Source organism: Aegilops tauschii, chromosome 4, assembly GCF_002575655.3.
Source record: "Aegilops tauschii subsp. strangulata cultivar AL8/78 chromosome 4, Aet v6.0, whole genome shotgun sequence".
In the NCBI taxonomy this organism is placed as follows: Eukaryota; Viridiplantae; Streptophyta; class Magnoliopsida; order Poales; family Poaceae; genus Aegilops; species Aegilops tauschii.
This window is the reverse complement of record NC_053038.3, coordinates 6456323-6468533: the sequence shown is the minus strand read 5'-3', so window position 1 is coordinate 6468533 and position 12211 is coordinate 6456323. Positions and strand designations below refer to the sequence as shown.

Below are 12211 nucleotides of genomic sequence, written 5' to 3'. Positions count from 1 at the left end.
GTAAAGGGTTACGTCGATGCAAACTTTGACACTAATCCGGATGACTCTGAGTAGTGAACCAGATTCGTATAGTAGAGCAGTTATTTGGAATAGCTCCAAGTAGCGCGTGGTAGCTGCATCTACAACATGACATAGAGATTTGTAAAGCACACACGGATCTGAAAGGTTCAGACCCGTTGACTAATAACCTCTCTCACAAGCGAGATATGAACAAACCCCATGGGTGTTGGATTCATTACAATCACATAGTGATGTGAACTAGATTATTGGAGTAAATTGCACAGAAGTACCACAATTGGGGCATTGGAAGCAGATTGGTACCAAGATTGGTAATTTTTACGTGTCAGTACCAAGATTGGGGCTAGCCGTTGCAAAAAAGACTAAAAGCTCGTTTTGTACGTATTGACACTAAAGCTGACCGATTGGGCCCGCCCGTCAGGCGCCACGCTGGCCAGTGCGCGCGTCGCCTGCGCTGGCTGCGCGCTGACTCGGACGAGGCCGGCTCGCACCGTTTATGTGCGACCGAGCCAGACCCCGACCCCGACCCCGCTCGCCTTCTTCTTTCTTTCTTCCTGCTCTCTGCCTTGCCGTCGCCTGCGCCCGCCACCGCCGGCCGCCACAGCACGCCGCCGCAGCCATGGTTCTGGAGGATGAGAGTAGCGACGACAACTCAAGCCTCCCGTACATGCACTCCGAAACCTCCACCGATGGGCTGAACCAGGTAAGTTACTCCATTGGAGCTAGGGTTAGGGTTAGGTTTAGGAAATTTGGGGATTTTTTTGTGTAGGTGGTCTTTGTTGTTAGGATTTCATTTGATTTGATTTGTCCTCGTCCTCTGCACATGATGGTAACTTGGATTTTGCTTGGGCAGGTGCCTTTCTCTCTTGAGGACCCGGATTACAAGGGTCTTGAGCTAGATCTGATAGTGTTGTGCGAGAAGCATGGGAAGCCATCAGAGAGGCTTGTTGCGTTTGAAGGAACAATGACTGGGAGAAGGTTCTTAGCATGTGCAGAGCCGGTAATTTTCTTGCCTTGGTGATTAAGCACTGGATTTGTTCATTGAAAGTGGCAGAGTCTTGTTTGCCACCTGTGATTCAGTTATGTGCATGCTAAATTTGTTAGGAATGATCATTATTAAGTTCAGTGGAATGCATTTCTGCTAAAATATATGCTCCTGTTGTGTGCACATGCTATTTATTTACACTTCTTTCCAAATGCAGTGTTGCTCAATATTAAGTTCAGTGGAGCCAGTTAGTAACTATTGCTTACTGCTGACAGTAGGTAGTCTCATTAGCTAGTTTGTTGCTGCAGGCTAGTGTAGTGTATTTAGGTGGGCAAAGTAGTTCACATTGTGTTGCTTATTACTGTTAGGATTCCATTATATTAATGGTCAATTCTTAGCAACTGCTGTTGCTTAGCACATGGCTGCTTAGCAACTTCTAAGTTGAATGGAGTGTTACTCTGGTGCCTGGTAAATATATGAGTTGATCATTCATTGTAGGATTACATTAATTTATTTTACAATGTGGTCCTGTTGCTTAGCAAATGGCTATGCAAATCTAGTTAATGTCAGTGCCAACATTAGGTACTGCCATGAACTAACTGTTGCTTAGTACTCTTAGTAGTTGTATTGTACTAAATTTTGCCCTTCTAATTTTTCCAGGAAGGTCAGAATTGTGGGTTTGTTCAGTGGGTTGATGAGCAGTGGCCCTCAACAATGGAGAATGCATTGCTGAAGCTGTGGTCAATGGTTGAAGAGAGCAAGTCTGCTAGGGTGAATGATAATCTTCAAAGTGCTCTAACTATTCATCATTTGACAGAAGAAAAGAACAAGCTGGATGCAGACTATGACAAGTTAGTGAAAGATGTGCATCAACTTGTGGACTTTCAGCAGGATAGGGTTGTGGATTTCAGTTATCTGCAGTCTGCTGTCACATATCAGCACCAATGGAGAGCTGAATTGGTGGCTGGTATGAATGCAGAAATGGCAAAGAAAGATGCAGTTGCACAGAAGCTTCAACATAAGTATGAACTCCTGTGCAACCTGACAAGTGCTCAAGCAACTGTCATCCAAAACTTGAAGTTGAAGAATATGAAAGAGAAGGAATTGTTGAGTGAGGCTAGGATGAATTTGGAGTTGAAGAATGCAGAGTTCACAAAGTTTGAGGAGAAGCTCACCCAAGAGAAGCTAGAGTTGAAGCTCCAGGTTGCCGATCTGCTGAAGCTCAAGGAAAACCATAATGAAGAGAAGCAGATGCAAGAGTTTAAGATTACTGAGCTCATCAAGGCAGAGGAGAAGCTGAAGGAGAAGATCAAGGGGATCCAGGCCATCTTGCAGAACTGAACAAGATGACTTGAGATTAGTGGGCATTGCAGACCTTTTGGGAATGATGGTTGTGCAATGACCTAGTAACTTCGAATTATGGTTGTGTAATGTATGGTTCTAGTACTAATTGTGAACTCTGGTTGTTTATGTACCTAGTAGTTATGCTATTCATCCTTTTGTGAGAAAAGGATGGATTGTGCATTTGAACTCCACTATGTAATGTGAACAATGGATGTGTATTCTATAATGTGTTGAACTCCAGTGTTACTTATGTTATAGTGATGCTTAAATGCTTAAATGCATTTGCAAAAGTAATGCTTATGTTAGAGTGATGCTTATGTTATATTGATGGTCAAATGCTTAAATGCATTTGCAAAAGGAATAGTTACATATGTTATGTTACAGTGATGCTTTAGGTGGTTCCGTCGACCCCGAGCCACCCTAGACCCTAGTTGAATGCTTTAGGTGGTTCCGTCGACCCCGAGCCACCCTAGACCCTAGTTGATGTCTTTAGGTGGTTTCCGTCGACCCCGAGCCACCCTAGACCCTAGTTGATGTCTTTAGGTGGTTTCCGTCGTCCCCGAGCCACCCTAGACCCTAGTTGATGCCTTTATGTGGTTCCGTCGACCCCGAGCCACCAAAACCCTAAATGATGCTTTAGGTGGTTCCGTCGACCCCGAGCCACCCTAGACCATAGTTGATGCCTTTATGTGGTTCCGTCGACCCCGAGCCACCAAAACCCTAAATGATGCCTTTATGTGGTTTCCGTCGACCCCGAGCCACCCTAGACCCTAGTTGATGCCTTTATGTGCTTCCGTCGACCCCGAGCCACCCTAGACCCTAGTTGATGCCTTTAGGTGGTTCCGTCGACCCCGAGCCACACTAGACCCTAGTTGATGTCTTTAGGTGGTTTCCGTCGTCCCCGAGCCACCAAAACCCTCAATGATGCCTTTAGGTGGTTCCGTCGACCCCGAGCCACCAAAACCCTAGTTGATGCCTTTAGGTGGTTCCGTCGACCCCGAGCCACCCTAGACCCTAGTTGATGCCTTTAGGTGGTTCCGTCGACCCCGAGCCACCAAAACCCTAAATGATGCCTTTAGGTGGTTCCGTCGACCCCGAGCCAACCTAGAACCTAGTTGATGCCTTTAGGTCGTTCCGTCGACCCCAAGGCACCAAAACCCTAGTTGATGCCTTTAGGTGGTTCCGTCGACCCCGAGCCACCAAAACCCTAGTTGATGCCTTTAGGTGGTTCCGTCGACCCCAAGCCACCCTAGACCCTAGTTGATGCCTTTAGGTGGTTCCGTCGACCCCGAGCCACCAAAACCCTAAATGATGCCTTTAGGTGGTTCCGTCGACCCCGAGCCACCCTAGACCCTAGTTGATGCCTTTAGGTGGTTCCGTCGATCCCGAGCCACCAAAACCCTAAATGATGCCTTTAGGTGGTTCCGTCGACCCCGAGCCACCGTAGACCCTAGTTGATGTCTTTAGGTGGTTTCCGTCGTCCCCGAGCCACCAAAACCCTAAATGATGCCTTTAGGTGGTTCCGTCGACCCCGAGCCACCAAAACCCTAGTTGATGCCTTTAGGTGGTTCCGTCGATCCCGAGCCACCAAAACCCTAGTTGATGCCTTTAGGTGGTTCCGTCGACCCCGAGCCACCCTAGACCCTAGTTGATGCCTTTAGGTGGTTCCGTCGACCCCGAGCCACCAAAACCCTAGTTGATGCCTTTAGGTGGTTCCGTCGACCCCGAGCCACCCTAGACCCTAGTTGATGCCTTTACGTGGTTCCGTCGATCCCGAGCCACCAAAACCCTAAATGATGCCTTTAGGTGGTTCCGTCGACCCCGACCCACCCAAAACCCTAGTTGATGCCTTTAGGTGGTTCCGTCGACCCCGAGCCACCCTAGACCCTAGTTGATGTCTTTAGGTGGTTTCCGTCGTCCCCGAGCCACCAAAACCCTAAATGATGCCTTTAGGTGGTTCCGTCGACCCCGAGCCACCAAAACCCTAAATGATGCCTTTAGGTTGTTCCGTCGACCCCGAGCCACCCTAGACCCTAGTTGATGCCTTTAGGTCGTTCCGTCGACCCCGAGCCACCAAAACCCTAAATGATGCCTTTATGTGGTTTCCGTCGACCCCGAGCCACCCTAGACCCTAGTTGATGCCTTTATGTGCTTCCGTCGACCCCGAGCCACCCTAGACCCTAGTTGATGCCTTTAGGTGGTTCCGTCGACCCCGAGCCACCAAAACCCTAAATGATGCCTTTAGGTGGTTCCGTCGACCCCGAGCCACCCTAGACCCTAGTTGATGCCTTTAGGTGGTTCCGTCGACCCCGAGCCACCAAAACCCTAAATGATGCCTTTAGGTGGTTCCGTCGACCCCGAGCCACCCTAGACCCTAGTTGATGTCTTTAGGTGGTTTCCGTCGTCCCCGAGCCACCAAAACCCTAAATGATGCCTTTAGGTGGTTCCGTCGACCCCGAGCCACCAACACCCTAGTTGATGCCTTTAGGTGGTTCCGTCGATCCCGAGCCACCAAAACCCTAGTTGATGCCTTTAGGTGGTTCCGTCGACCCCGAGCCACTCTAGACCCTAGTTGATGCCTTTAGGTGGTTCCGTCGACCCCGAGCCACCAAAACCCTAGTTGATGCCTTTAGGTGGTTCCGTCGACCCCGAGCCACCCTAGACCCTAGTTGATGCCTTTAGGTGGTTCCGTCGACCCCGAGCCACCCTAGACCCTAGTTGATGCCTTTACGTGGTTCCGTCAACCCCGAGCCACCAAAACCCTAAATGATGCCTTTAGGTGGTTCCGTCGACCCCGAGCCACCCAAAACCCTAGTTGATGCCTTTAGGTCGTTCCGTCGACCCCGAGCCACCCTAGACCCTAGTTGATGTCTTTAGGTGGTTTCCGTCGTCCCCGAGCCACCAAAACCCTAAATGATGCCTTTAGGTGGTTCCGTCGACCCCGAGCCACCAAAACCCTAGTTGATGCCTTTAGGTGGTTCCGTCGACCCCGAGCCACCCTAGACCCTAGTTGATGCCTTTAGGTGGTTCCGTCGACCCCGAGCCACCAAAACCCTAAATGATGCCTTTAGGTGGTTCCGTCGACCCCTAGCCACCAACATATCAATCTTAAAAAGAACCATTTTGAGCATAGACAACATATCAATAAGATGCAAGAACATCCAGGCATTCACTCATCAGATGCATCCACATGAACAAAAGCCATATATGGCATTGATTCTTAAAGTACACAACCAAAGCATAGAAGTACATCCACATTGTATCATAGGATGCAAGAACACACACATGAAGTATCTAGTTACCACTTGCATAGAAGTAGCTCCTCCATCCACTATGTGTACCACCAGCACCTCTCCCAGCAGTAGATGTGGAGGGAGCAGTAGATATGGAGGCATCAGATTGCCTTGGGGCAGAGAATGTACCTCTCCCTCTCCCAGCAGTAGATGTGGAGGGAGCAGTAGATGTGGAGGGACCAGATTGCCTTGGGGCAGAGAATGTACCTCTCCCTCTCCCAGCACCTGGTGCAGCACCTCTACCAGCACCTCTAGCAGCACTACTCCCAGCAGCTGCAGCTACAGCCCCTCTCCCAGCTCCTCTCCCAGCTCCTGTTCCAGCTGTTGGTGTTGATGTAGGAGCTGGATGAGAAGTTCTTGATGCTTGTGTAGTAGCAGCAGCACCAGCATTGGAATTCCTTGCAAGAGGCTTGCATAAACAAAGAAGGAAAATGAGTTAGTACTTAAAAAATAGAATGTACAAGAAGGAAAACCTGTTACTACTTATTAGAGGATTACCACATGTTTGTTCTTCCTCAAAGCCAGCTCAGGCTTCAACTGCTTGTTGCAGCTTGTGTACCTATGTCCTTGCAGTCCACAATTGCCACATGTTATAGTCCCCATTCTTGATGTCGCCTTAGGCTTTGGGACTTCAAATTTCACCTTGATCCTCTTCTCTTTCTTTCTTCCTCTCTTCACTTTAAATGCAGGTGGGTCAATGTCTGGACCAGGGGTCCTTGTCCAGTCATGCTCACCAGGAACTGGATAGATCATTGGTTCATAAGCTGCCAGATAAATTTCTTTCTTGAAGAACTTGCTGACATAATCCTCTGGTTTTCTTTTGGCCTTGTTTATTGCTGAGATGGCATGGTTACATGGGATGCCATTTAGGTCCCATTTTCTGCACCCACATGTGTGCATTTGCATGTTAACAGCATGGGTTTTCTGCCCACTTGTAACTTGCCACAAGTCCACACCAGCTTGAATTGGTTTGCAATATTTGGCCCTCTCCTTCTCAACCTCTAGCTTCTCACTATAATGGGGTGTTATGTCCCATCTAGCTTTCTTTCCACTCTCCCTATTCCTATGCCACCTCACCATCTGCTTATCCTTTATTCCATCACACATTGTCCTAATTGGTTTCTTCCTAACATCTAGGACATACTTGTTGAACACCTCAGATAAATTGTTAACTACAAGGTCAGTCTTGCAGTTTGTGTCAAATGCATGCCTTGCCCATGTTTTCTTGGGTATTTGACAAAGCCACTCCCAAGCTTGCTCACACTCAGCTCTAAGGTCATTCATTGCAATCTTAAATTTGTGTTCACTATATGCATAGGCAGCATTATCCATACACTTTTTCAGATCTTCCCCCCTAAACCCAGCATTTTGGAAGTTTGCATAGATATGCCTAAGGCAGAACCTTTGGTTGCACTTAGGAAAGACAGCATTCACTGCATTTAGTAGGCCCTGGGACACACAATTAAACTAGCTAAGCTACTATCTAGCACAAAACAACCATATAGGAACAATGACATAAGATGCAAGCACATACCTTTTGTCTATCTGACATTATTGTATATGGACCAAACCTTCCCACTTCTCCTCCTAGGCAGATTTTAAGTTGGTGTAGAAACCAACACCAGTTAGGTGTGTCCTCTTGCCCAACAATACCAAATGCTAGTGGGTATATATTGTTGTTGCCATCTCTACCAGTGGCAGCAAGTAGTTGAGCACCAGTAGTTAACTTAATGAAGCACCCATCAACACCTGAATGAGCAAGCAAATTCAGTATTAAAAGCATTCAAATGCATTTCAAGATGAAACAATATGTAACTAATGCACAAGGTGAACAAACTAACCAATGAATGGTCTGCACCCCTTGAGAAACCCCTCCCTTGCTCCATTGATGCAATAGAACATAGCATGGAATCTTGGACCTGGATGGGGGATTTTTTCAGTGGGTGTTGGAGTTACAGTAGTGACTACTACTCTACTCCCAGGGTTTGTATCCATCACTGTCTGAGCATAGTCTTTCAACCTAGGGTATTGCTTCTTGTGGTCTCCTAGCACAACATTAATAGCTAGGTTCTTTGCCCTATATGCCATTGACTTGGGCACATCCACACCATACTTCTCCATGCAGGCATCAATCAAAGTCTGAATGCCAGTTGTTAGATCAGATCTGAACAGTGACTCATACTTCTGTGCAAGCCACTTGGCACTTACCCTTGTTGTCTCTGTACTAATAGGGCAAGTGTGCTTAATTCTCATCTTCTTAATTACAAAAGTAGTTTCACCTTTTATAACTGCTGCCACCATAAAGAAGTTGCAATGTTTTTGGTTGCATTCTACAATTATTCTTTGATCTGAGTTCCTATGATATTTGATGTTTCTGCCTTGAGTGATGTGTAAGTTCAACAAAGCCTCTCTGAATTGATGTTGATCCTTGAAACACATCTTTAGACATAATTGCTCATGTGGTGCCTCCATTTTCTCATTGTACCATTTTCTAGGAGGCCTCTGCTTTGCCCTGCTCTTCCTTTTCTTTGGCAGCACAAATGAAAATGGCTCATAACCATCATCATCAGCCTCCTTCAACAATCCTTTCTCTTCTTCATCAGATGAAGGTTTGAATTCAGGTTCCTCCTCTTGAACTACACTTGAATGTGTCCTTGTTGTAGGCCCTTTCCTAACTGGAAGCTTCTGTTTCTTCTTCTTCTTCTCTTCATGTACAATTACAGTTTCTTCATCCTGTGAAACAACCTTGTCATCTTCATCCATTTCAAAAGGTTCCTCAACCTCTGTGTCACCCGAGTAATGCACCATTTCTTCCTCCTCAGATTCTTCATCATCTGTTTCTTCCTCTTCTACTTCATCATACTCTCTCTGTTTCTTTCCCTCATCCATCTCTATGTCATCAGCATCACCCATATAAAAAGGGTTTACATCACTGTCATCTTCACCTTCACAATCAGAACCACCACTGCCATCATATCCCTCTTCTTCTTCTATTTCCAAAACAGCTTCAGTTTTCCTTTTACATTCTTGATCTCTTGTGTGCAAACACCAGTACCATGAGCTAAACTGCAGCTGCTACTCTGACTTTCAAAGGCAACTCCTTCTTCATCAACAGCATAGATGGGTGGCTCACTGAGATCATATAACACAGGCTCTTCATACACAACAGTGGATAATTCTTGCCTCTCAAACTTGCTACAAGGAGGTGGACATGCCCTCACTAGCAAATTTAAAATCTTACACTCCTCAACCTGCCTCTTTACTAGTTGCAACTCAGCATTAATCTCTACCATCTCCAATCCTTTCTCCCCTAAATCTGGATTGTCAATGTGAAATAGCAGATCATATTCACTAAATCCTTGGGTTTCCATCACTGCAATCATATTCAGGCATGTTACATCTGAACTGCAGAGCTTCAGCTCTAACATTTCTGAAGCATCAAAATAGAACCTAACATCCAAAATGTCATCATACAAACTGCAAAATGAAATAACAGACAAAATTGGTTAATAAACAATTTTACTTAACATATTTTCTAACATATAAACAAAGATTTGTTTCAGTTAACATATAAACAGAGCTTTGTTTAAGTTAACATATACACAAGTTAACATATAAACAGAGCTTTGTTTAAGTTAACATATAAGCAAAGCTTTTATTTACCCTAGCTAGGTAACACCTAATGCTGCTCTGACAATTTGGACTAAGAAATAACAATGTAATCCACTGATGCTGCTCTGCTCTGCTCCAGTTAGGTAACACATAATGCTACTCTGCTCTAGTTAGGACTCATGTAATCCACTATACTACTCTGCTCTAGTTAGGCCTAGCAATTAGAGTGCTAAACATGCAGGCAGTAAACTCTAACCCTAATCCCCAATTTTAGTGAGCAAGAATGGAGCAAGAATGGAACAGTGGAGCACTTACAGAACACCACCGAAGCCATGAGTCCAGTGATGGGCGGTGCTAGGGTTGTCCACCCAAATTCGCGCCAGCCGCAGCCTCTGCTCCATCGACAACGCCGGCTCCACAAAATCTTCCTCCGCGCTACTGTACTCCGAGCTGGAGTAGCCGCCACTGCCATCGAAGCGGGCGAGGTCACCGCCGCTCGCATCGCCCAGGCCATCGTCGCCTGCCGGAGTCGCCGAGGCCATCGTCGCCTAGAGCACAGCAGCCGCGGGGGAGAGGAGGGCGCGAGGGAGGTGACAGTGCCTAAGCAGTTCGATCCATGGCTACGGCGGCGTGGTGCGGCGGCGGCTGGGCGGGCGGGGAGGCAGCCGCCGGCGAGGGTGCGAGGAAAAGGAACAGGGCAGAGCGGGGTCGGGGTCTGGCTCGGTCGCACCAACAGGCCGGCCTCGTCCGAGTCAGCGCGCAGCCAGCGCAGGCGACGCGCGCACTGGCCAGCGTGGCGCCTGACGGGCGGGCCCAATCGGTCAGCTTTAGTGTCAATACGTACAAAACGAGCTTTTAGTCTTTTTTGCAACGGCTAGCCCCAATCTTGGTACTGACACGTAAAAATTACCAATCTTGGTACCAATCTGCTTCCAATGCCCCAGTTGTGGTACTTCTGTGCAATTTACTCAGATTATTGACTCTAGTGCAAGTGGGAGACTATTGGAATATGCCCTAGAGGCAATAATAAAATGGTTATTATTGTATTTCCTTGTTCATGATAATTGTCTATTGTTCATGCTATAATTGTATTAACTGGAAACCGTAATACATGTGTGAATACATAGACCACAACATGTCCCAAGTAAGCCTCTAGTTGACTAGCTCGTTGATCAATAGATGGTTATGGTTTCCTGACCATGGACATTGGATGTCGTTGATAACGGGATCACATCATTAGGAGAATGATGTGATGGACAAGACCCAATCCTAAGCATAGCACAAGATCGTGTAGTTCGTTTGCTAAGAGCTTTTCTAATGTCAAGTATCATTTCCTTAGACCATGAGATTGTGCAACTCCCGGATACCGTAGGAATGCTTTGGGTGTACCAAACGTCACAACGTAACTGGGTGGCTATAAAGGTGCACTACAGGTATCTCTGAAAGTGTCTGTTGGGTTGGCACGAATCGAGACTGGGATTTGTCACTCCGTATGACGGAGAGGTATCTCTGGGCCCACTCGGTAATGCATCATCATAATGAGCTCAATGTGATTAATGAGTTAGCCACGGGATCATGCGTTACGGAATGAGTAAAGAGACTTGCCGGCAACGAGATTGAACGAGGTATTGGGATATCGACGATCGAATCTCGGGCAAGTAATCCCCGACATCGTGGTTCATCCGATGAGATCATCGTGGAACATGTGGGAGCCAATATGGGTATCCAGATCCCGCTATTGGTTATTGGCCGGAGAGGTGTCTCGGTCATGTCTGCATGGTTCCCGAACCCGTAGGGTCTACACACTTAAGGTTCGGTGACGCTAGAGTTGTTATGGGAAATAGTATGTGGTTGCCGAAGGTTGTCCGGAGTCCCGGATGAGATCCCGGACATGACGAGGAGCTCCGGAATGGTCCAGAGGTGAAGATTGGTATATTGGACGAAGGGTATTGGAGTCCGGAATTGTTCCGGGGGTACCAGGCTATGGCCAGCATGTCCGAAAGGGGTTTCGGAGGCCCCGGCAAGCGTTGGGGGGCCTTATGGGCCAAGGGGAAGGGGCAAACCAGCCCACTAAGGGGTTGTGCGCCCCTCCCAACCCCTCTCACGTAATGTGGAGAGGTGGGGGCGCCTCCCCTAGGGCAGCCACCCCTCCCGGCTTGGGGGGCAAGTTTCCCAGGGGTGGGGGCGCCCAAACCCATCTAGGGTTTCCCTGTGGCCGCCGCCCCTCCCCTAGGGAACCCTAGGGCGCCTCCTCCACCCCCCCCCTTTCCTCTATATATAGTGAGGGAGAGAGAGGGCAGCCGCACCCCTTGCCTGGCGCAGCCCTCTCCTCCTCCAACTCGTCCTCCTCCTCCGTAGTGCTTAGCGAAGCTCTGCCGGAGAACCACGAGCTCCATCGCCACCACGCCGTCGTGCTGCTGGAGTTCTCCCTCAACTTCTCCTCACCCCTTGCCTGGTGCAGCCCTCTCCTCCTCCTCCGTAGTGCTTAGCGAAGCTCTGCCGGAGAACCACGAGCTCCATCGCCACCACGCCGTCATGCTGCTGGAGTTCTCCCTCAACTTCTCCTCTCCCCTTGCTAGATCAAGAAGGAGGAGACGTCCTCGGGCTGTACGTGTGTTGAACGCGGAGGCGCCGTCCGTTCGGCGCTAGATCGGATCTTTCGCGATTTGAATCGCCGCGAGTACGACTCCATCAACTGCGTTCTTGTAACGGTTCCGCTTAGCGATCTTCAAGGGTATGAAGATGCACTCCCTCTCTCTCGTTGCTAGCATCTCCTAGATTGATCTTGGTGACACGTAGGAATATTTTGAATTATTGCTATGTTCCCCGACACATGGGAGTCCTAAAGAAATATGTCTGTAACCGCGCTAGGCCAGAAGGAAGCATCTCCATGGGCCATCAAACAGAGGATGTCATTGGGTTTTGTGTTGACTTCATTCCTGGCCTTAAGAAGATAGGT

General features: G+C 48.0%; 1 protein-coding gene and 1 long non-coding RNA gene across 2 annotated transcripts; one reads left to right on the top strand and one right to left on the bottom strand.

Annotated features, from left to right (window-relative positions):
• Positions 1–663: 663 nt before the first annotated feature.
• LOC120963182 (uncharacterized) lies at positions 664–1710 on the top strand. The gene is made up of 3 exons (XR_012182759.1): positions 664–721; positions 872–1018; positions 1664–1710. It is a non-coding gene; the product is annotated as an uncharacterized lncRNA (long non-coding RNA).
• A 3806-nt stretch (positions 1711–5516) lies between these two features.
• LOC120963181 (uncharacterized) lies at positions 5517–9794 on the bottom strand. The gene is made up of 8 exons (XM_073497427.1): positions 9568–9794; positions 8882–9117; positions 8113–8672; positions 7482–7947; positions 7175–7389; positions 6139–7089; positions 5848–6049; positions 5517–5566 (listed from the first exon to the last, which is right to left on the bottom strand). Exons 1-8 carry the CDS (start codon positions 9792–9794, stop codon positions 5517–5519), a joined length of 2907 nt encoding a protein of 968 aa, XP_073353528.1.
• Positions 9795–12211: the final 2417 nt, after the last annotated feature.

Coding starts and splice junctions, on each gene's coding strand:
- LOC120963181 (XM_073497427.1), bottom strand. CDS start 9,794: ATGGCCTCGGCGACTCCGGCAGGCGACGATGGCCTGGGCGATGCGAGC. Junction 7,948..8,112: donor GAAAATGGTACAATGAGAAA/ATGGAGGCACCA, acceptor AAACATTGCAAC/TTCTTTATGGTGGCAGCAGT. Junction 5,567..5,847: donor AGGTGCTGGGAGAGGGAGAG/GTACATTCTCTG, acceptor GTGTACTTTAAG/AATCAATGCCATATATGGCT.